Raw genomic sequence first — 21,519 nt, 5'->3', positions numbered from 1 at the left:
AAGGAGTTTACCAGCCAAGCAGAGGAGCAGAACTGAGTGAGGCAGGCAGCCATGTTCTGATGCTTAGGGGACAGAAGACAGGAGAGCTCTTGCTGGTCCTTTGAAACAAGGTGTAAATTATTTAAAGAGAGGTTTAAAAACTGAAAAACTGGTATACTTTGGGAGTTAGAGGTTTCAGCTATGAATGGTAAAGCTCGCTTTGTTTCTGAAATCTTGCCAAACTGTCCTTTGACAAACTCCATTTTCTGGGGAGCAGTGATTCCTGGGGAAGAACTGGGAATGGAACATAGATGTCTATAGACAGGGCTGTCTTTTGGAAGGAACTTCAAGTCCTACCAGACTTTCTCTCTCAAAGTGCAGTCTGTGGACTGCAGCATGGGGATCCCATAAACACTTGTTAGAAAGTGTTTTCAGAACCCTGGGTGATTTGTACACACATTATAGTTTGAGAAGCACTGGTTTAACTACTACAGTAGTTAAACTGTCTCTTCTTTCTTCCTGGCACTATGCCTAGAAATGCTAACTAAGGCTTTAAGTCATGCCCAATACAGTTTTACTTTTATCACTGTGTCATTATATACAAACAAGAATGTAAAAGAGATAGTAACCCTTGTAAATAGGTCCATCAGTTTCATTTATTTGGGAACCTTATGGTTTGGTGATATAATTTCTAATAGACTTTTAAAGCTTTTTAAATATATTTTTAAAGCTCTACTGCTTAAGAAGTTTAATATTTCAGAATTAAGTCATGTTTTGCTTTTTTCATTTTAGCTTACAAGTATATCATTCGAATAAGTACAAGTATTCTTGATCTCAGAGACAAGTTCAATGAATCTCTTCAAGTGAATACTACTGCTCTCATCCCAAAGGAGGCCAACTCTGAGGAAGTCTTTTTCTTTAAACCAGAAAACATTACTTTTGAAAATGGTACAGATCTTTTCATTGCTATTCAGGCTGTTGATAAGGTCGATCTGAAATCAGAAATATCCAACATTGCACGAGTTTCTTTGTTTATACCTCCACAGACTCCACCAGAGACACCTAGTCCTGATGAAATGTCTCCTCCTTGTCCTGATATTCATATCAACAGCACCATTCCTGGCATTCACATTTTAAAAATTATGTGGAAGTGGCTAGGAGAACTGCAGCTGACAATAGCCTAGGGCTGAATTTTTGTGAGATAAATAAATTATCCATCCTTTTTTTGGATTATAAAATGTTCTAAAACGTATTTTGGACTTCCTGTAGGGGGCGATATACTAAAATGCTAAACAACTGGGTACATATGCATAAATGCTATCCATTCAAATGCAAAAATTTAATAATTGTTGAGTCTTTTATTAATGATTTTGAATACTAGAAAGAAGCAATGCTTGCATCAATAAATGGAATTATGTTTTTATTTGTTTTAAGGAGCTTTGCCAGTTAAAATAACATGCAATTACATATATCTAATAGAGTTGCTAAAAGTTGTTTGATTTCTTTTGGTGAAGAAAAGACCAATCTAAATTATTTAAATATAAAAGACATAACTTGTTATATAAAAGTTTTGGACCAGCATCACCAGAAATATGTCTTATTTTCTCTAAATTTGAGCAATGATGGTGCATTTAAGGAAGGGATAGCATTGAAGAAAGAAAGAACAGCATGAAAGTTCCTTAGGCACAGAAATGAATGTTACGTGCATGAAATTACAAGAGTTAGCAATGCTTTAAGCCATGAGGGAGGGGATAAAGTGGGAAAGGTAGCTTCAGTCCAGGTGTGAAGGGAAAGTGATTGAGAAATAAACATTTATTGTGCATTTTGTGCCAATGGCCCTACTAATGTCTTATATGCATTACTTTATTTAATGTAATTCACTTCTTTCAACAAATATTCACTGGCTGCTTACCATTTTCCAGGCCAATGCTAGTTTCTAATGATAGAAAGATGAGTAAGCATTGGCCTTTTTCCTGTACACATAAAAAAGAGCATTTGAGGATTTGTTTTTGAAATCAGGAGGCAGATATGCTCAGAGATATGCTTGAGAAGGGGGTCTCTGAGAACAAATGAAGGCCTTAATAAGTGTGAGAAAGGCCAGCAGGCTGGCAGATGAAACGGGAATGAGAAGAGGGAAAGGGGATGCAAGTATAGGCCTAGCAGTATGGTAGTCCTCGTGAAGGACTAGTCACAGATTCCAGTGCCTGCAAGGGTAGATATTCTTGTTGTTTCGAGTTCTCAGTTATTAGCACAACTAGTTCAAGATGTGGGTGGATCTCTTTATGATTGAAAACAAAATATCTAGTATATTTTTTCTGTATAGGCCCAAAATTTCTTTATTTGTAGACCTTTCTTATTTCAAAACCAGATTTGAGGCATCTTAGTGATACATGCAATAAACATAAAAATAAATAAATAAAGTGAAGTAAATATATCATAAAAATTAGAATAAGTGCTCATGTGTAATTCTAGGAAGAATGCATGGGGAACAAAAACTAGAGGAAGGATCACCACATAGAATGCATAATATAATGTTCTGTACAATTGCTACGGCCAAGTCACACATTTCACTCTGTGACAAGTAAGCAGGATAAAGGAGGCATATATATTAACAAGATTAACAGAGCCTATAGTGAAAGGCAAGCCAGAAGCTCAGGAGAAACATGGCTTTTCCTAGTAGTGAGACCCACAGGAAGTTTTATCCATGGATCCTCTGTTTATTAGGGCACTGTGATGTTAAAGCCTGCAGCCACAGCAGCATCCATATAATAATCATAACAACAAGATTAATATAGTACTAATTATATCCTTCACTGTAAGCCAAAGGAGTCGCACCACAGCATTGTTCAGGAAAGCCAACTATACAGGGACCCAAAAAATGCAGTAGAGAGTTCCAAGACTAGGAAGACCTTGATGCTCCTACAGTCAGTACTTTTTATTGAGGGCACATCCAGTTGCTTTGCCAGCCAAATGGGCAGAGAGTTAGTTTGGAGTCCTCTTCTGAATGTTACAAAACCAAACCAGGCACAAACCTGACGAGAAGGCCACTTACCTGCCCCATGTGACAAATGAGTCTGAGGTCCCAACTTCAGAGAACATGGTTGCCATGGGTTTATCCTGGAAAATTTCCAGTAAGTCACTCACTGAGATTTTAATTTCCCATTTGGGTGAATTCCGTGAAATATACAGCATGGGATATAGTAGTAAACTGCAGAGGGGCATACAATGTGACTTCAGAGAAGAAGAGATATATGTCAGCCTATGGATAAGATAGAAAATAGAGAACAACAAAGAAAAAACAATCTTATGTACTCTGGGTTATAGGAAAGTTTATTGCAAAATAGATCTGTATTGTCACAGGTGATAAAATAAGCCAAAATTTTGCCTTATGCCATCATTGACACACAATGGCCTGAGTTTCTTTAGTTTCTGATAAGCCAATTAAGTGAGTGAGTAAATATGGTAAATCTGTCCCAGGCATTGGTAATTCTCTTAATATCCAAGTATCCAGCATCAAAAGAAGGTAGGGAAAAATATTCTCCAAACTCCCCTTTCCAACTTCCAAGCTAGGCCATTACCCCTATGGTCTACTGTGGTTTGTTTAAAGCCTCCATCCTATGCCATTGATCTATGCCATTCTTCATCCCTTCTCTTCACTGTCATTTACTGTCCTCACCCAAACTAGGTACAACACTCTTCCCCCTCACCTCCTAAAATCACTGAGTGGTATCAGAATCTATATGAATGAGTCAATTAATATCTTAGCCTTGAAATTCCTTGATCATCACCCCACCTCCACTAAACTTTAGCAAACTATTGTTTTGAATAAAAACAGTATATTTTTATAAGTAAAAAATGAGAATATTGGCAATTTTATATGGTTTGACCAAGTACTGCTAAGGCCACAATTTTCATCTAATAATGACCTGAAACAACTCCACCTGTGAAATCTTAAAACCCAGTATCCTATTATGGCCACAGCCTCCTAACTCTCTGCGCTGTTCACTTCCTACCCCACTGAACTGACCATGTAATTTCATGATGACTTTCATCCCTTGATTGTTTCTTTTTAACTAGTCCATCATCTTCTTCTTTATATGGTCCCTATATGCCTTGGGGTGTCACTTCAAGTTCTCCTTTGACAAGTCCTCAACTCCCACATCTACTTACCCTCTCAACACACCTGCCCTGAAAATCTCTAGCTTTGCATTAAGCATATTTTCTGTGTGCTTGAGACATTTATTTTTCTATTCAGAAAATAATTTTAAAGTACCCATACCCATGTTGTATCTCAAGTTACATGTTAAACACTAAGATTACAATGGGTAATAAGCTACATAGTTTCTGCCAACTAAAATACAATCAAGCAAACAAGCACTTAATGCACAGGTCTATAAGGAACTTAAATTTACAAGAGAAAAACAATCCCGTTAAAAAGTGGGCAAAGAACATAAACACTTTTCAAAAGAAGACATACATGCTGCCAACAAGCATATGAAAAAATGCTCAATATCACTAATTATTAGAGAAATGCAAATCAAAACCATAATGAAATACCACCTCATACCAGTCAGAATAGCTATTTTTTAAAAGTCAAAAAATAACGGATTCTAGCAAGGTTGCACAGAAAAGGGAACACTTATACACTGTTGGTGGGAGTGTAACTTAGTTCAACTATTGTGGAAAGCACTATGGTGATTCCTCAAAGAGCTAAAAGCAGAATTACATTTGACCTAGCAAACCCATTACTGTGTATATACCCAGAGGAATATAAATCATTCTACCATAAAAACACATGCATGCAAATGTTAACTGCACCACTATTCACAATAGCAAAGACATGGAATCCACCTAAATTTTCATCAATGACAGATTGGATAAAGAAAAAGTGGTTCATATACACCGTGGAATACTAAGCAGCCATAAAAAAGAATAAGATCCTGTCTTTTGTGGGAACATGGATGGATTTGGAGGCTATTATCCATAGCAAACTAATGCAGGAACAGCAAACCAAAAACCACATGTTCTCACTTGCAAGTGAGAGCTAAATGATGAGAATTCATGAACACAAAGATAAGAACAACAGACTTGAGGATGGAGGGTGGGAGGAGGGAGAGGAGCAGAAAAAATTAGCTATTGTCCTCTGGTCCTTATACTTGGGTGATGAAATAGTCTATACAACAAACCCTCGTGACACAAGTTTCCTACCTAACAAACCTCCACATGTACCCACAAACCTAAAATAAAAGTTAAAAGCAAACAAACAAAAAATCAATGCACAGTATGTAGGGTCTGTTTCAGGGGAAGCACATATTATAGGAACTCATGCTTTGCATACCTAATCCATATGTGATATCTGCCAGAGAAAGTGATCCTTCCCCTTTCATGATGTCTGGATATATGTATAAAATAAGGCAAAAGCAAGAGAAAGAAATGAAGCAAAATAACCCTAATAAAACCTCTGTTTCTCCAAATATTACCACATCTTGGAATTAGTCATGTTGGGCAAAATCTACTTCCAGGTACACTGGAATTCCTCTAGGGTTTGAGTTCTTTTTAAATTAACTTTTTGTTAGATATTGACAAGTTGTAATTGTATATATTTTTATGAGGTACAAAATGATTCTGATATATATATATATATATATATATATATACACACACAATATGGAATGATTGAATCCAGCTAAGAAAAACATCACCTCAAATTCTTATCATTTATTCCTCCTGTCTGACTGAAACATTATATACTTTGATCAACATCTCCCCTTTCCTCTAACTCTCCAGCCTCTGTTAATCACCATTCTACTCTCTGCTTCTATGTGTTCAATTTTTTTAGCTTCCACAAATAAGTGAGAACATACGGCATTTGTCTTTTGTCCCTGTCTCACTTCACTTAGAATAATGTCCTTCAGGTTCATCCATGTTGTCACAAATGACATAATCTCATTTTTTAAGGCTGAATAGTATTCCATTGTGTGTATATATAGATATGTGCTGTACTCACACGCACACACAATGAATATATATATACAGCTGTATATGTATGCATATACAGGTACACATACATGCATCCAAACAGATGAATGGATAAATAAAATGTTCTGTATATGGATGGATACTTAGACTGACTCCATAACTTGGCTATTGTGAATAATGTTGTAATGAACATAGAAGTACAAATATTTCTTCAACATATTGATTTTGAAACTTTTGGATATATACCCAGGAGAAGAATTGGTGGGTTATATGGCAATGTAGTCTTTATGGGGACCTTTATGCTGTTTTCCATGATGATTGTCTTAGCTTGTAGTCCCACCAAGAGTATACTAGGTTTCCTGTTCTCTATATCCTTGCCAACTACTATTTTTTGTCTTTATTATAATTGCCATTCTGGTAGCTTTGAAGTGATATCTCATTGTGGTTTTAATTTGCACTTCCCCAGTAATTATGGAGGTTTAACATTTTTTTCATGTATTGTTGACTATTTGTTGAATTGGTGGATTGTATGGACACTTGTATTATGTTAAGTGTAATTATGACATTACTGTCTTTATTTGAAGATTATGTATCATCTCAGGAGATGTGTATGGATTCAAGTTGACAATGGATGGTTAATACTGAGTGTCAACTTGATTGGATTGAAGGATATAAATTATTGATCCTGGTTATGTCTGTGAGGGTGTTGTCAAAGGAGATTAACAGTTGAGTCAGTGGGCTGGGAAAGGCAGAGCCACCCTTAATCTGGGTGGGCTCAATCTAATCAGCTGCCAGTGAGGCTAGAATATAATCAGGCAGAGAAATGTAAAAACAAAGACTAGCCTAGCCTCCCAGCCTACATCTTTCTCCCGTGCTGAATGCTTCCTTCCCTTGAATATCCAACCCAAATTCTTCAGTTTTGGAACTGGGACTGGCTCTCCTTGCTACTCAGCCTATAGACGGCCTATTATGAGACCTGGTGATCGTGTGAGTTAATACCTAATAAACTCCCCTTTATCTATCTGTATGTATATGTTTCCCTTTAGAGAACCCTGACTAATACATCCTTTTTTGAGAAATGTCTATGTAGGCCCTTTGCCCATTTTTAAAATCAGGTTGTTTTCTTGTTATTGAATTGTTTGAGTTCCTTATATATGTTAGATATTCACTCCTTATCAGATGTATGGCTTGCAAATATTTCCTCCCATTGCACAGGTTGCCTGTTTACTCTGTTAATTGTTTTCTTTGCTGTGCAGGAGGTTTTTAGTTTAATGTAATTCCCATTTGTCTATTTTTTAGTTTTGTTGCCTGAACTTTTGGAGTCAAATCCAAAAAATCATTGCCCAGAACAATATCAAAAATAAAGAAAATATAAGCACTATAATCTTTAAATTATACTTTCAAACTATACCTGATATATGACCTCAATAGATTTTAATTGCCTCCAAGTAATTCTACATGGTTTCAGACTTTTAAAGAAATGCCAAAATCTTTCCCAACAAAATTTGTTAGAGTGATTCATTAAATGAAGAAAGAGAAGACAAATCAACAAAGTAGTGTTCATGGAGGCGTACAGCAAAATTTCACATAGACAATCAAATTTAACAACCCAGATAAGAACTAAATCATAAGGACAAGAAAGTCATTGCATTAAGCCCAAGTAATGCACAGTTATTATAATTGAGAAAAATCTATTTAACTCAGTTCCTGAACCCACATGCCAAAAGGGAAACATGTTAACCTATTTTAACTGTTTCTAGAGATAAACCTTTCCCTAAATTTCAAAGGAGCTCAAAATTCTTGAGGGAGAGGGGAGACTTTAAAAAGTGATGACCTGTGGAACAGACAGCACAGTTCAAATGCCAGAGGACACACTGAGTTCATGAATGATTCTGGCAGGCACAGGAATGCACTATTCCTGCTGGTAGGACATGAAAGTGGGACCCCAGGCAGCACTTTAAGGATCCAGGCAACCAGTCCATATAGAGAAAGTTCTCCCCCCAAGACACTAATCTGAGGGTTGGAAAGCAGAATACTACCACCATTACCACAACAAATGATTGGGAAAAGTGCAGGGAGAGAAAGAGGTGAGCAGAACTCAGGGCCTTGACTGAGAAGAAAATGGTGTGACATTATTATCATTATCATTATTTATTTTATCTGATAATGATAACAGCTGCTGTTTCCTGGTTTTTTGTTTTTCGTTTTTGTTTTTGTTTTTTTTTACCAAGTTCCAGGCACTAAGTGCTTCACATATTCACATCTAGGCCCTCCACTAACATTTAAGTGTCCTGAGGCAAGAGGACAAATGTAGATCCAAATACCATGTGTCTAAATATGTGAACATTATAAATCAGCTGTTACAATGTGTTATCTCCTACTTTGACAAATATACTACCTTCATAATGATTTGGAAGATCAGGTTCAAATTTAAAATTCTTGGAAACCTCTTAGTGTGATGGTGGAACATGGCAGCTTGGGAACAGATGAGCCATGGTTCGCCCTCTTCCTATCTTTCTCCACTCCTCAGTCTAAACTGCAACGGGCCTCATGCATATGGGTGTGGCCTCATTAGCCCATATACCACATCAATAGCTACCCTTTGCCCATCTTTCCAACTTGGAGGTATACATACCCTTGTCACAATCTTCCCTAGGGAGAACTGGCCCTGGCACCCACGTAAGTTGTGGCACACACAGACCATGAAGGAGGATGAGTCATTTGTGAGGGAATTTCAGGTTGGGTACCTCACACATGTTCTAGAAATGGGGGCTGCAGGAGGACTCACAATGGATGTCACAACCCCTTGGTCCTGTGGACTCTCCACTCCCTCAAAAGAATACAGGACACATTACATAATTTGGGGGATTCAGAACAAAATGAAAATGTAGGACCAAGGCCTCATTCAAACATCAGGAAAAAAGTATAATTAAAGCTACTAAAATGTAAAGATTTTTTCTTTCTTCCACAGTGCTTCTCAGCTTGTCATGGTGGTTTGTTTTTTTTTTTTGTTTGTTTGTTTTTGTTTTTGTTTTTTTGTCAATTAATGTTCTAAGTAAAGAAATATTATAATTTTAAAGTGTTCATATGAATTTCACAATGTATCTATATTATGCACTGCCAGTTTTAAACACAAATGTAAGAACTTTTAATTTGTATGTTGAATACACATTTTGTATTTTGTGGCTTATATATGCATACATACTTTGTTTTGTCAAAACAATGAAAATACTGCACAAAACTGGCTCAAGTGTTTTTATTTCACTTAATATGTTCACATTCTACCAACACTCTCTACCTTTAGCTTACTGATGGATAAGACTGAAAGGAAGAGGAACTACAGGCTGCCCCATTTATCTCCTTCTTTCTATGTCATCATTTTCAGCATGAGTAATTGGCAAATACAGGGAAGTAACACAAATAAGAAAGGATAGATATAATCACTTGGTCATTCATGTTTCTTGGAATGTCATTGTTTTCTTTTTGTGTTTGAAGAAAGTTCTGATTTGAACCGAAAGCATTATCTCAAGAATTCAGGGCACCTGCTTACTCAGTCCTCGAAATGGCATGCTCATCTGGTACTTTGAGTCTCACTGACCTTCCATGTACTCTATGTCCACCCAAATTCTTTACTCGTGAGGCATCAGGAAACTGTATGCAAATGGCACCATAAGGAATGGCAGATACACATATTACACCTATCTCTACTACTTACACACTCTATTGTCCCATTGGACTTGCCCTATAAAACACAAGTTCAAAGATAAAATTATTAAGAATTTTAAGACAATTGTTGCAGAGGATTAAACCAAGCACAGGACCCTTTTGAGTGCAGGACCATAAGTGACTACACAGGTCTTTCTCATGCCCATGAAACTGGCCCTGAGCCCACTAAGGGGAAGAAATGCCTTATTAAAAGGCTGTGTAGATGGGCAATTAAGACTGAGAGCTAAATGATCTGCCTGCAACCCCACTTGGTAAGTGACTTAAGCAATATGTAAATCAGAGTTAGTCTGACTCTGGAAACCAAACTCTTTAATCAATTTATTATATTTCCTCTTGAAAGAAGCTTAGTTGCATGAACTGGGCCAACACTGTACAAGCCTCAGATGTTCAACAGCTTTAGTCCCTATAGCTAAGAAGCATTTTCAGGTTAATTCATTGGCAGGCTCACTGCAGAAACATAGTCACAATTATATTAATGCTATTCACAAGACATTATTAGCCGGATGAAGAAAGAAGCTGAAAACTACTTTCCTTATAGTAGTGACAGTTAGAATATTTAGAATAATAACAAAATACTTATTATTGCTTAGATACTAAGAATTTTTCTTCACAGAAACCCTAGGTCGATAATATTATTATCCACATTTACAAATCAGGAAGCTGAGGAAAAGATTGGTTCAAAAAGTTGAGTAAGGTCACACAACCAGTTAGTGACAAAGCACTGGGTTAGTTGAATCCAGACAGTTTTGCTACTTAGAGCCATCTCTCACTATACATGGATCCATCTCTCTGTTAATGAGCTCTGCTTGCAGGCAGGTAGAACTAAAGCAACTGACCCAGACAAGAGAATCTATAAATACTTCTAGAATAATAGTACAAGAAACTTCAGGAACATTTTGGTTTAGCTGATGAACATCTAACATTAGCCAGTTTTTCTTGCATTTTACTTTTCAGGATCACAAGGTCAAGAGATCAAGACCATCCTGGTCAACATGGTGAAACCCCGTCTCTACTAAAAATACAAAAAATTAGCTGGGCATGGTGGCGCGTGCCTGTAGTCCCAGCTACTCAGGAGGCTGAGGCAGGAGAATTGCCTGAACCCAGGAGGCGGAGGTTGCGGTGAGCCGAGGTCGCGCCATTGCACTCCAGCCTGGGTAACATGAGTGAAACTCCGTCTCAAAAAAAAAAAAAAAAAGAATTTTTAAATACTTTCATAATAGACCTAATTCTTTTTATCATGTAGCCAAGGTCCCATATGCAGGAAATATTTTGTATTTAATTCAATGTCCTGTGTACCTTCCTTATCTATATTTGCAATACAGCCAGGAACCAGGAAATAAGGGGAAATTTATATGGATTCAGGGAAGAACTGGAATAAGGGACTATTCTTAACATTGCCATTGACTGGAATCTTTATGACTGTGCGTCCATCAAATTTACTAACTGAAAGTACATAGTTAATGACCTAGCTTGCTTGTCTGTTTTTTTTTTCTGTTTTATCACTGTATAATTTATGTCAATCAAATTTGCTAATTTAACATGATATAGTTGTCTAGTTAGTTGGAGGTTTTTGTTTAGTTGTTCTGTTTTACTGCTGAATCAATTCTTAAATCAAGAGAACTGGCATCTTGCTAATGTTTGTCACTGTGGGCTAGCTGGTTTGAGAAACTAGTGAGACTTTGAATCAGAATCCTGAAACTGGTTTTAGATGCTTTAAATTCTTACCACTTGTCTATCTTTATATATGTATATGTAATAGAGACAGGGATCTTGCTATGTTGCCCCAGACTGGTCTCAAACTCCTGGCCTGAAGTGATCCTCCCATCGCAGCTTCCCAAAATGTTGAGACTATAAGTGTAAGCCACCTTACCTAGCCTATTCTCTGTCTTAAAAGAAAAAAAAATCACCACCTGAAATGATTTAAACCATTAAAGAAAAAAAGCTACTATAGAAAAAATATCTATCATGTTTTGATTTAATTCATCAACAATAAGTTACATAAACAATTCTATGTAAAAAGCCAATATTTCTTTGGAACTGTCCTTTAATCCTTTGGGAGTCTATTGTATTCAACCTTCATTTTGACTTATAGCAAAGACATCATCTGAGTTTTTTTAAGCTCTAATATGCAGAGAAGATAAAGAGAATGGTTGATTCTTGAAAATGTTTTTTTGCTCCACTCAACCCAAGAACAAATTCTTTACTGTCAAAAGCATTTTCTAGACCTCACCTGGAATAAGCTAGGAAAAAAGGATTGGTAAATTTAAGAAACCTGTTACTAACTTTATTTCATTTCATTTTTTATGTTTTTGAGATGGAATCTCGCTCTGTTGCCCAGGCATGATCTCGGCTCACTACAACCTCTGCCTTCCAGGTTCAAGCAATTCTCCTGCTTCAACCTCCTGAATATCTGAGATTACAGGTGCACACCACCACACCCAGCTAAGTTTTGTATTTTTAGTAGAGACAAGTTTCACCACGTTGGCCAAGTTGGTCTCAAACTTTTGACTTCAAGTGATCTGCCTGCCTCAGCCTCCCAAAGTGCTGGGATTACAGGTGTGAGCACTGCACCTGACCCGTGTTACCAAATTTATATGCAAGTGATTCTCTTTTATTCTTTCCAGGAGCATCCATGTCATTGGGTACAGCCCTTAGCACAGAGGGCCCAGAGTCTCATTTGATGACTGGTTGACACAGGTTACTCTTACACAAGCCGAAAAAGAGTATTGATACCATCACAGGACCACATTGGGAGTTATAGTCAATGTCCAACTGCTTAATCAATATCCTGTGGGGAAAACATAATTAGCATGAGGCCCAAAAGGGAAATAAGTCACTGGTATAGAAATAGGTATTTCCAGGTGCCAGTATTTAGTCTCTGGGGTAAATTTGTTTTCAAAATAGATGAATTTGTTATAGAAATGATGGGAGAGTAAAGTAAATTTCAATGTCTATTTCATTGCATATGTGACAAATTATTCCAGAGAAAAAGAGTGAATATTTCTCTGTAAAATTTCTTCCAAAAGAAAATTCCAAATTTTTTCAAGATACTCTTGTATTCCATGTTTTAAGCACAAGATAATCTTGCAAACATTTCCTTGAAACACCTCCTGCTACAACTTAAAACCAGTACTGATTTTTTCCATCTCAAAAAAACAAATAGAGAACAGTCATTCCTGGTTAATGTGTTCTATGCATCTTAAATTTGAATGTGTACGTGAATCACTTGGGAGCTAAAGCACAGATTTTGGTTCAGTAAGTTCAGGAGCCTAAGATTCTTCATGTCTAATAAGCTCCAGATGATAGTGGAGGACCTCATTTTGCATGTCAAGGATTGAGACTGCCCCACTTCTCATACCTTTGGCTATCTGCCCTTGCCATCTTTGCTATCATTGATTCACCCTGGATGGGCACCTGACTCAGAAGCCTTTTCAGGGCTCTTCTCAAGGGCTTATTCAACAGAAACCAGTGAAGAAAATCAATGTCTCTGACAGCAAAACTATGTGTTGTAAGGCTCAGGGCTCCTCTCTGTCCATTTTTCCTACTGAAAGGGGGAAGCTGGTATAAGAGGTGAGGCCAGTAGACCAAGAGATGCTCAGAACACTGGCTACATTCACAACCCCAGTTTTCCCAGTTCCCTCTGAACCTGAGCTGTAGGGGCAGCCTCACCTTTATAACGCTATTTGAGACATGCCCAATATTTTTTATATATACTGTGTATTTAATGAACTTATTTGAGTTGGTTTTCTGTCACATGCAACCATCAGAGTACTGCCTAAGTATAATACTCATACAGTACTATTAAATTTCAGAAAATAACTAGTTTATGTTAATTTCCATTTTTGAGCTAACTAAATCACTTATTGTAACCTTTGTACACAGAACCTATTTTCTAAATTTTTGTTTCTCACCTCTTGGTCTGAGTTCTCACTGTCCAGCACCTGAGACATGATATTTATTGTCTCGGATTCATTTATTCATGGAGAACAATTTGTATCACATGACAGGCACTGTGCTGGAAGCTGGGACCATGTGATCCCTGTTTTCCAGTAGCTTAAAATTTAGTAGGGGATACAGATAGGACAACACAGTAATGTAATGTGATGTAATATAATGTCATATAAATATAGAATCATAAAGGAGACAGTATCATAGAGAGGGTGGTACCTTCTCAAAGTCCTGATGGACAAACAAGGAAGAAGGAAATTCCAGTCAGAAACAGCCAAATAGGCAAAGGTACATAAATGAGAACTATAATGCTCTACTTAGAAAAGTGCAAATGTTTCATCCCAAAGCATGAAGAGGAGAGAACAGGAGGGTCAAGGGTAGAGAGGCAATGGGGAAATAGCCAACACAAATCAAGGAAGGCTTTAAATAACGTGACAAAGATCTTGGACTTTATCCCATAGGCAATGCGTAATGATTGCAAAAAGCAGTAACAGGACTGGGTTATGTTTTAACTTAGATTGTGTTGCAGGACAACTGTGTTGTTGACAACCATCAAGATAGAGACAAAGAGTTCTGTAGAACAGAGTTAGCAATCTTTGAGCTAGAAAGATGCTGAACAAAGTTATAATGAGGCATAATAAAATATTTTAGGATCAACTGTTTTTTTCTTTCTCATTACCTGTTACAAAAAACCTATCTTTCTTACATTTTCTTTTACACATAGGTAATTTTGAAATTGTTACATTATCATTTTAAATATTTCTCTATGAACATTATACTATTTTATCATTTAAAAATCTATACTGAGAGTCTCTGTCTTAATAAAAGTGAGTTTAACAAATTCAAATAGGTTTATTTATTTATTTCTTGCATTTATTTCTTCCATTTCATGTATTTCCTTTTTGTTTCTTCTGTTTTCCTCTGGTCCTAACAACTATTGGATAGATTGAGTTTTACTCTGCTGGTTTGAAAATTACACATTATGACTTTAGTCCTCTGGTGTTTTCTCAACTTAAGATGTGTTCTTATCTTTAGCATTCATTGATTTATTTCCTACAGTAATAGAATTCTAAAGCTTGTCAATAGCTATATTTTTCTTATCCCCTTCTCTTTCAACAGAAATGCCTTAGTAAGCTCTTGTGTCTCTCTGGACTCCAACACCAATCTGATTCATGTTGGTGATTTCTAAAGTTTAAACATTGATAGACTTTTGTTGTTGTTATTTATTACTTTTTTAGACAAGAAATTTTACTAAATTATTTACTAACACTTATTTGCTATATCTTATTTGCTTCTAATTGGAGAATTGCCCCAACAGTGCTTTTAATATGTGTGTTAGGTGGTCTGAGTCTTAGTATCTTTGATATTGTTTCCAATTCATGCTAATATGTAAGTGATCATTAAAAATACTAGGTTTAATTTTTTTCTTTAAACAGTTTGAAAATATATTCTACTACTTCTTGCACCTAAGGCTGCTGTTCCAAAGTCTGAGTTAGATATGTAATTGGTCATCGTCAGCATACAGAGGATAACTGAAGCTATGTTTGGGAGGGAGATCAGCAACTGAAACACAGGGGAAGAAAAGGGAGCCAAAAATGAACTCTGAGAAAAGCCAGCATTTAAGGAGGAGAAACAAGAAGAGGCATTGTGAGCTAGACTGAAAAAGAATGCCCATAGATTTGCAAACATAATCAGAAGTGCATTATGAAAACCAAGAAAGGGGGCAGTTTCAAAAAAGAGGGAATGATCAGCAACAACCTCAAATATTACAGAGAGGTCTAGCAATACAAGTATTTCAAATTATTCTTTGCATGTAATAATATATAGAAATTACTGCATTTTCTTTAAGATGAGGAAGGTTTGTATCATTTTTCTATGTTGGGGAGGGGTTGGGGGGAGTAGGAAACCAGAAGAGAAGACATAAAAAAGAGAGAGGACAAATAATACATCAAGAAGGTACTGTAAAAGAATGGAGAATAAAGAGCACAAGTGTACAGAGATTACCCTTTAAAAAGGTAATGATGAGCATTATCTGATGCTTAAGGAAATAAATAGTCATGAAGGCAAGCATTTGAAGGAGTTCATGTCCAGGAGCTTGTAATTTATTTGTGAAGTAGGAATCAAGGCCTTTTGCTGATTAGATAAGGAGTGAGGTGAGTTAATAGTTCCAGTAGTGTTGGAACTATTAACGATACCAGTAAACAATATCAGTAGTACTGGTCTACTTGTACTTGTCATATGAGATATCCCTTCTAATTAGACCAAAGAGCAAAAACATTTGCCTAAAGTAAAAATTAGATTTCCTCTACTGATTCCCCAGAATCATAAGCTAAAATAAACCTAAGAGAAATGTTGCTTCTATTTCCTTCAAAAATTGTGAAATGGAACCATAATGCTTCAGTTGCATGTTTAAGAATCTATTACGTTTTTGTTTTAATGTTATGAGATTAAAGCTGTTTGATGAGTCTAAAGTCAAGGGCTATATTTAACTTTGGTTCTTTGGGGAAAATTTTGGTTCCAACCCAGATTTTTGTAATTTTAAGCTCTATAATTAAGGCAAAGACTAAGTAAACAAAATTTTACAAAGTTAAAGAATGACCAGGGAAGAAAATTTAGGTCCCTGTATAGTTTCCTAGGGCTGCTATAACAAAGTGCCACAAATGTATTGTCTCACAGTTCTGGAGACTAGGACTCTAAGATAAAGGTGCTGGCAGGTTGTTTCCTTCTGAGTTTTTGAGGGCTGTGAGACAGAGTTTGTTCCCTTTCTTTTTCCCTAGCTTCTGGTAGTTTGCTGGCAATCTTTGGCATTCTTTGGCTTATAGACACATCACCTGATCCCTTGCCTTCATGTTTGCATGGTGTTGTCCCTATTTGGGTGTCTATGTCTAAATTTCCCATTTTATAAGTACACTAGTTATATTGAAATAGGGGCTTCACCAGTATAATCTCATAATTAATTACATCTTTAATGGCCCTATTTTTAAATAAAGTTATATTGTGAGGTACTAGGGGTCCAGACTTTAACATAGGAATTTTGGGGGTAACAAGATTCAACCCATAATAGTCCTTTTTCAAACTTCCCAAAACCCTTTCCAAATAGCCCCTTTTAAAACTTTTCAGGTCATGAAAAGTGACCTAGGGCATTTCAAACTCTCAGTCTATGATTATTACCTTTGTTTTTGTTTTTATTTTTTCCTAGTTTTTCTGCTTATAAGAAGAAAAGCAAAGGTGAAAAAGAGGAAGCCATGTATGTAAACAACCTAGGAGGAAGGTTCTGGCAGCCTAAAGAAACATGTGAATAGAATTCTGGTCTATATAAGAAGGCTGACTGCAACTTAAAAATTCAGGATTTTAAAAGATAATTTTGTTTAAACAAGAGGGTCAAAAATATCAGCCAATTAATAATTGAAAAGAGTTAAGAATTAATGAATGCCAGACTATGCATCTGTCTAATATCCAGAATTTATAAGGAATTTAAATGATTCAACAGGCCAAAAACAACCCCATTAAAAAGTGGGCCAAAGACATGAACAGGTGCTTCTCAAAAAAATACATATAAGCAGCCAATAAACATATGAAAAAAAAATACTCAGCATCACTAGTAATCAGAAAAATGCAAATCAAAACCACAATGAGATACTATCTCACAGAGTCTGAATGGTTATTATTAAAAAGTCAAAAAACAATAGATGTTGGCAGGCTGAAGAGACAAGTGAACACTTATACATTGCTAGTAGAAACGTAAATTTATTCAGCCACTGTGGAAAGCAATTTGAAGATTCCTCAAGGAACTAAAAATAGAATTATCATTCAATCCAGCAACACTATTAGTGGGTATATACCAAAAGGAAAGAAATTGTTCTACCAAAAGGACATATGCACCCAGTTGGTGGACATGGTACACAACAGGTAGTTTTTAACTCATGCACTCCTCTCTTCCTCCCCAGTGTCTATTGTTGCCATGTTTATATCTATGTGTGCTTAATGTTTAGCTCCCACTTAAAAGTGAGAACACATGGTGTTTTGTTTTCCAATCCTGCATTAATTTACTTGATATTATGGCCTCCAAACACATCCCTATTTCTGCAAAGGGTGTAATTTTGTTCCTTTTTATGGCTGCATACTATTCCACATTTTCTTTATCCAATCTACCATTGATGGTCACCTAGGTTGATTCCATGTCTTTGCTATTGTGAATAGTGTGGCTCAGAAAGGTGACAAAGTTAGACTCAGAAACCATTTCTCCAGCTTTCTAATATAGTGGTTCTTCCTCTGTTTCTAATGACATCCAGTGTGTTCTATATGACAATAAGTCAATCAGTAAATACCTACTAAAAATCCTTAATTACAAAAGAAGGCAAAATATAAGGCATGACTGGTGCTTCAAAGAAGCTTACAATTTTGTTAGGGAAATAAGACATGTACACTATAAAAAGATGATAGTACATAATTTTAGGTTATTGTCCTTCTGGATGAGAACTGCCTTCTGCATCCAGATCTCTATGACTTTAGAACTTTTTCCCCATATGACCTCCATATTCTGGCTACGGGTGATTAGTTTAGAGATTTGCATGTGACCCATGATGGGCCACTTATAGTGTCTCATTCCCCTTCCACTCTGATAGTTGGCCAAGGGATGGGTACCTGAGCCAAGTCAGGTCAATCAAAGTATTTGTCTAAAAAATGGAATGAATCAGTTCCTTTCCGGTGAGAGAAGCCTTAAAGCATAAAACTCGGTTTCTGTTCTTGCCTCTATTTCTTGTCATATGGACAAGGTCAGCCTTCATAAGAGTGAATGGAAGTGATTAAAGGCAGTAGAAACAAAGGAGGGAGAGAGAATGTGTAAGTTCCTGGTTTCAGCTGCTCCTGAAATTAGTTGTAACTTGACCTTCCCACACTTCCTTGTTCAGTCTTTATTTGGATCTAATAAGTATTTATCACATGTTAAGCACTATTCTAATCATCTCACAATAAGAACCCATTTAATCCTCACATCAGTCCTATGAGGTAAGAATCATTACTACGCCCATTTTACAGAAACTAAAGCACAAGTTTAGTAACTTGCTTAAGATCACACTATGGGTAAAAGTAATCAAGCCAGGATTTAAATTCAGCCAGTGTGTTCTAGAACCTGCTCTTTCAACCAGAATGTCAAAAATATTTCTGTTATACATTGCATTACACTAAGTTGCATCATTTATCTCCACATCTGTCTTCCGTGCTAATCTGTGACCTCACTAAAGTCAAGGGCTATATTTAACTTCTTTTTGTATCTTTAAGGCCTACCACAGTGCCTGGTCAATAGTCAGTAGGGCACTCAGCAAATGCTTGTTGAACTATTGGTAACCTTGGAAAACTGAGGTTACCAATACAAGACACCAACCTACCTAATAAAGGCAATAACACTGTGGTAAGTGCTAAACTCATTAACTTAAACATGTGAGATAATAGAAAATGTTGAACCTTCATCCTCTTAAGTTTCTGAATTTTTCCCTATGGTAAAATATATAACATACAATTTACCTTTTTGACCATTTTTAAGTACGCAATTCAGTGGCAGTAAATACATTCACATTTTTGTGCAACCAGCACCCCCATCCATCTCTAGAACTTTTTCATCTTCTCAAACTGAAACTCTACCCTTTAAAAAATAACTTCCCATTCCCGCCTCTCCCCAGTTCCTGGCAACCATCATTCTACTTTCTGCCTCTATGATTCTGACTTTTATGGGTACCTCATAAAAACTGACTCATACAATATTTGTGCCCTTTTGTGACTGGCTTGTTCCACATAGCATAATGTCTTCAAGGTTCATCCATGTTATAGCATGTGTCAAAATTTCCTTCCTTTTTAAGGCAGAATAATATTCAATTGCACATATATATCACATTTTTTAATTCATTCATCCATCAGTGGACACTTGGGTTGTTAACTGAATAATGCTGCTACGAACATGGTGTGAAAATATATGTTCAAGTTCTATTTTCAGTTCTTTTGGGTATATATCCAGAAGTGAAATCGCTGAATTATATGGTTTTTCAGTGTTTAAATTTTTGAAGAATTACAATACAATTTTTCAAGATTGCTGCATCATTTTACATTCCCACCAGCAATGCAGAAGGATCCCAATCTTGCCAACACTTTTTATTTTATTTTATTTTATTTTATTGTTTTGTTTTGTTTTGTTGGTTTGATGATAACAGCTTCCTAGCAAGTGTGAAGCAGTGTCTCATTGTGAAGTTTCTAACATTTTTTACCAGTGTTTATCTTTCTGGCAACTCTGAATACTCTAAATTTCATACTTACTTTTGAATCCTACACTGAAAGAAAACTTCTTCAAAATTGTAGAAATAAAGAATACTTCCCAAAGTATAGTATTCTTTCTATTTTTATGCATACTAGCATGGAGGTACTGAAATACTCTACATTTTGTGCATAATATACAAAATTCATACTTTTTCCTGGTCAACCCTATGTTAGTCTTTGTCCTCCCTTTAACTGAGCAATTTATTTAGACCCTATTGACCTTTATTCTGTGTTTATATCAGCTTTCCAATTTTTCAGTTATTCAAACATTTTATCCAGTTCTTCAGGTGAGAGTTATTAACAAGTGAATGATGAAGCACATTATTTATCAACTGCATGTTATATAATCTAGGGGCAAATTTTTTAACATTTTATACTATTTATATTATATAGTATTTATTTAATTATGTATTATTTATTTAAATACTTTATATTATTTTATATTATTTGTTATTTTACATTATACTTTATGAAGTATATTATTATTTTATGAAGTTTTCTCCCTTAAAGACATATTGTCTTAAATAACTGTCAAAAGGAATTTACTTATAAAAGAAACAGAACAAACTTTTTATTGACTTGGTGAGAGGCACTTTGTCTAAAAGAAAATTAAAATTGATTTGCTCTGTGACAATCTTCTGAATAAAATATTTCAAAGTACACAGAAACATTAAATTTCTATCTAGAGGGAAAACCCATTACATAAACACTGTATTTCACTAAATAAGGAGCTCAATAATATCTTTCAATTTGTTTACTTTGAAGCACATATATGTAGAAAGATGAAAAACAAGCAGCCCAACCAATAATTAGCCAGGCAAGTATTTCATTAAAAGAGGGACATTTCCTTCCAACTATCCCTTCCCCAGGTGGCAAGAGAATTGCCTGAGCAGGTTTTACAAGAATAATTCAAAAGCTGAAATAAGATAATAATGGCACAGCTAACTCTGTATCAAGAATGAAGGCCATCCCTGGTAGAGAAATGCAAAGATGTGAATGCCTAGCAAAGAAACTAGATCAACCATGAAGGATTATGTGGGTGGCAGGGCTGCCACCACAAGCCTATGACCTTACCAGAGAAATTATTTGTAATAATGCATGTATATCCAAGTCAAAGAAACAAAGGAATAGTTTGGCCATTACAGCCAAATGGTGAACATCAGTGCTTCTCAAAATTGAATGTGCATATGAATCATCTGAGAACCTGTTAAAATGCCTGAAACTCTGGGATAATGCCTGAAACTCTGCCTTTCTAACAAGCGCCCAGCTGATGAAAATGCAGCTGGTCCATAGACCACACTTTTTTTTTTTTTTTTTTTTTTTTTGAGACAGAGTCTTGCTCTGTCGCCCAGGCTGAAGTGCAGTGGTGCAAACTCTTTCTCCCAGGTTCAAGAGAGTCTGTTGCCTCAGCCTCTCAAGTAGCTGGGTTTACAGACATGTGCCACCACGCCCAGCAGATTTCTGTATTTCTAGTAGAAACGGGATTTCATCATGTTGGCTGGAAACTCCTGACTTCAAATGATCCGCTCACCTCAGCCTCCCAAAGTGCTGGGATTACAGGCATGAGCCACTGTGCCCAGC

General features: G+C 36.2%; 1 protein-coding gene across 1 annotated transcript in view; it reads left to right on the top strand.

The window, feature by feature from the left end:
* CLCA1 (chloride channel accessory 1) overlaps positions 1-1,799 on the top strand; it is a 30,330-nt gene extending 28,531 nt beyond the window's left edge. The window contains exon 14 of the mRNA XM_032296365.1: positions 772-1,799. Within this exon, the coding sequence (XP_032152256.1) occupies positions 772-1,163 (392 nt within the window). The 3' untranslated portion in view covers positions 1,164-1,799. The remainder of the gene's footprint in view (positions 1-771) is intronic.
* The last annotated feature ends 19,720 nt before the right edge of the window (positions 1,800-21,519 follow it).

This window comes from Sapajus apella, unplaced genomic scaffold, assembly GCF_009761245.1.
Source record: "Sapajus apella isolate SASKATOON/1434 unplaced genomic scaffold, GSC_monkey_1.0 scaffold36, whole genome shotgun sequence".
Taxonomy (NCBI): domain Eukaryota; kingdom Metazoa; phylum Chordata; class Mammalia; order Primates; family Cebidae; genus Sapajus; species Sapajus apella.
The sequence above is the reverse complement of the archived record's forward strand: the minus strand, read 5'-3'. Positions and strand labels throughout refer to the sequence as shown.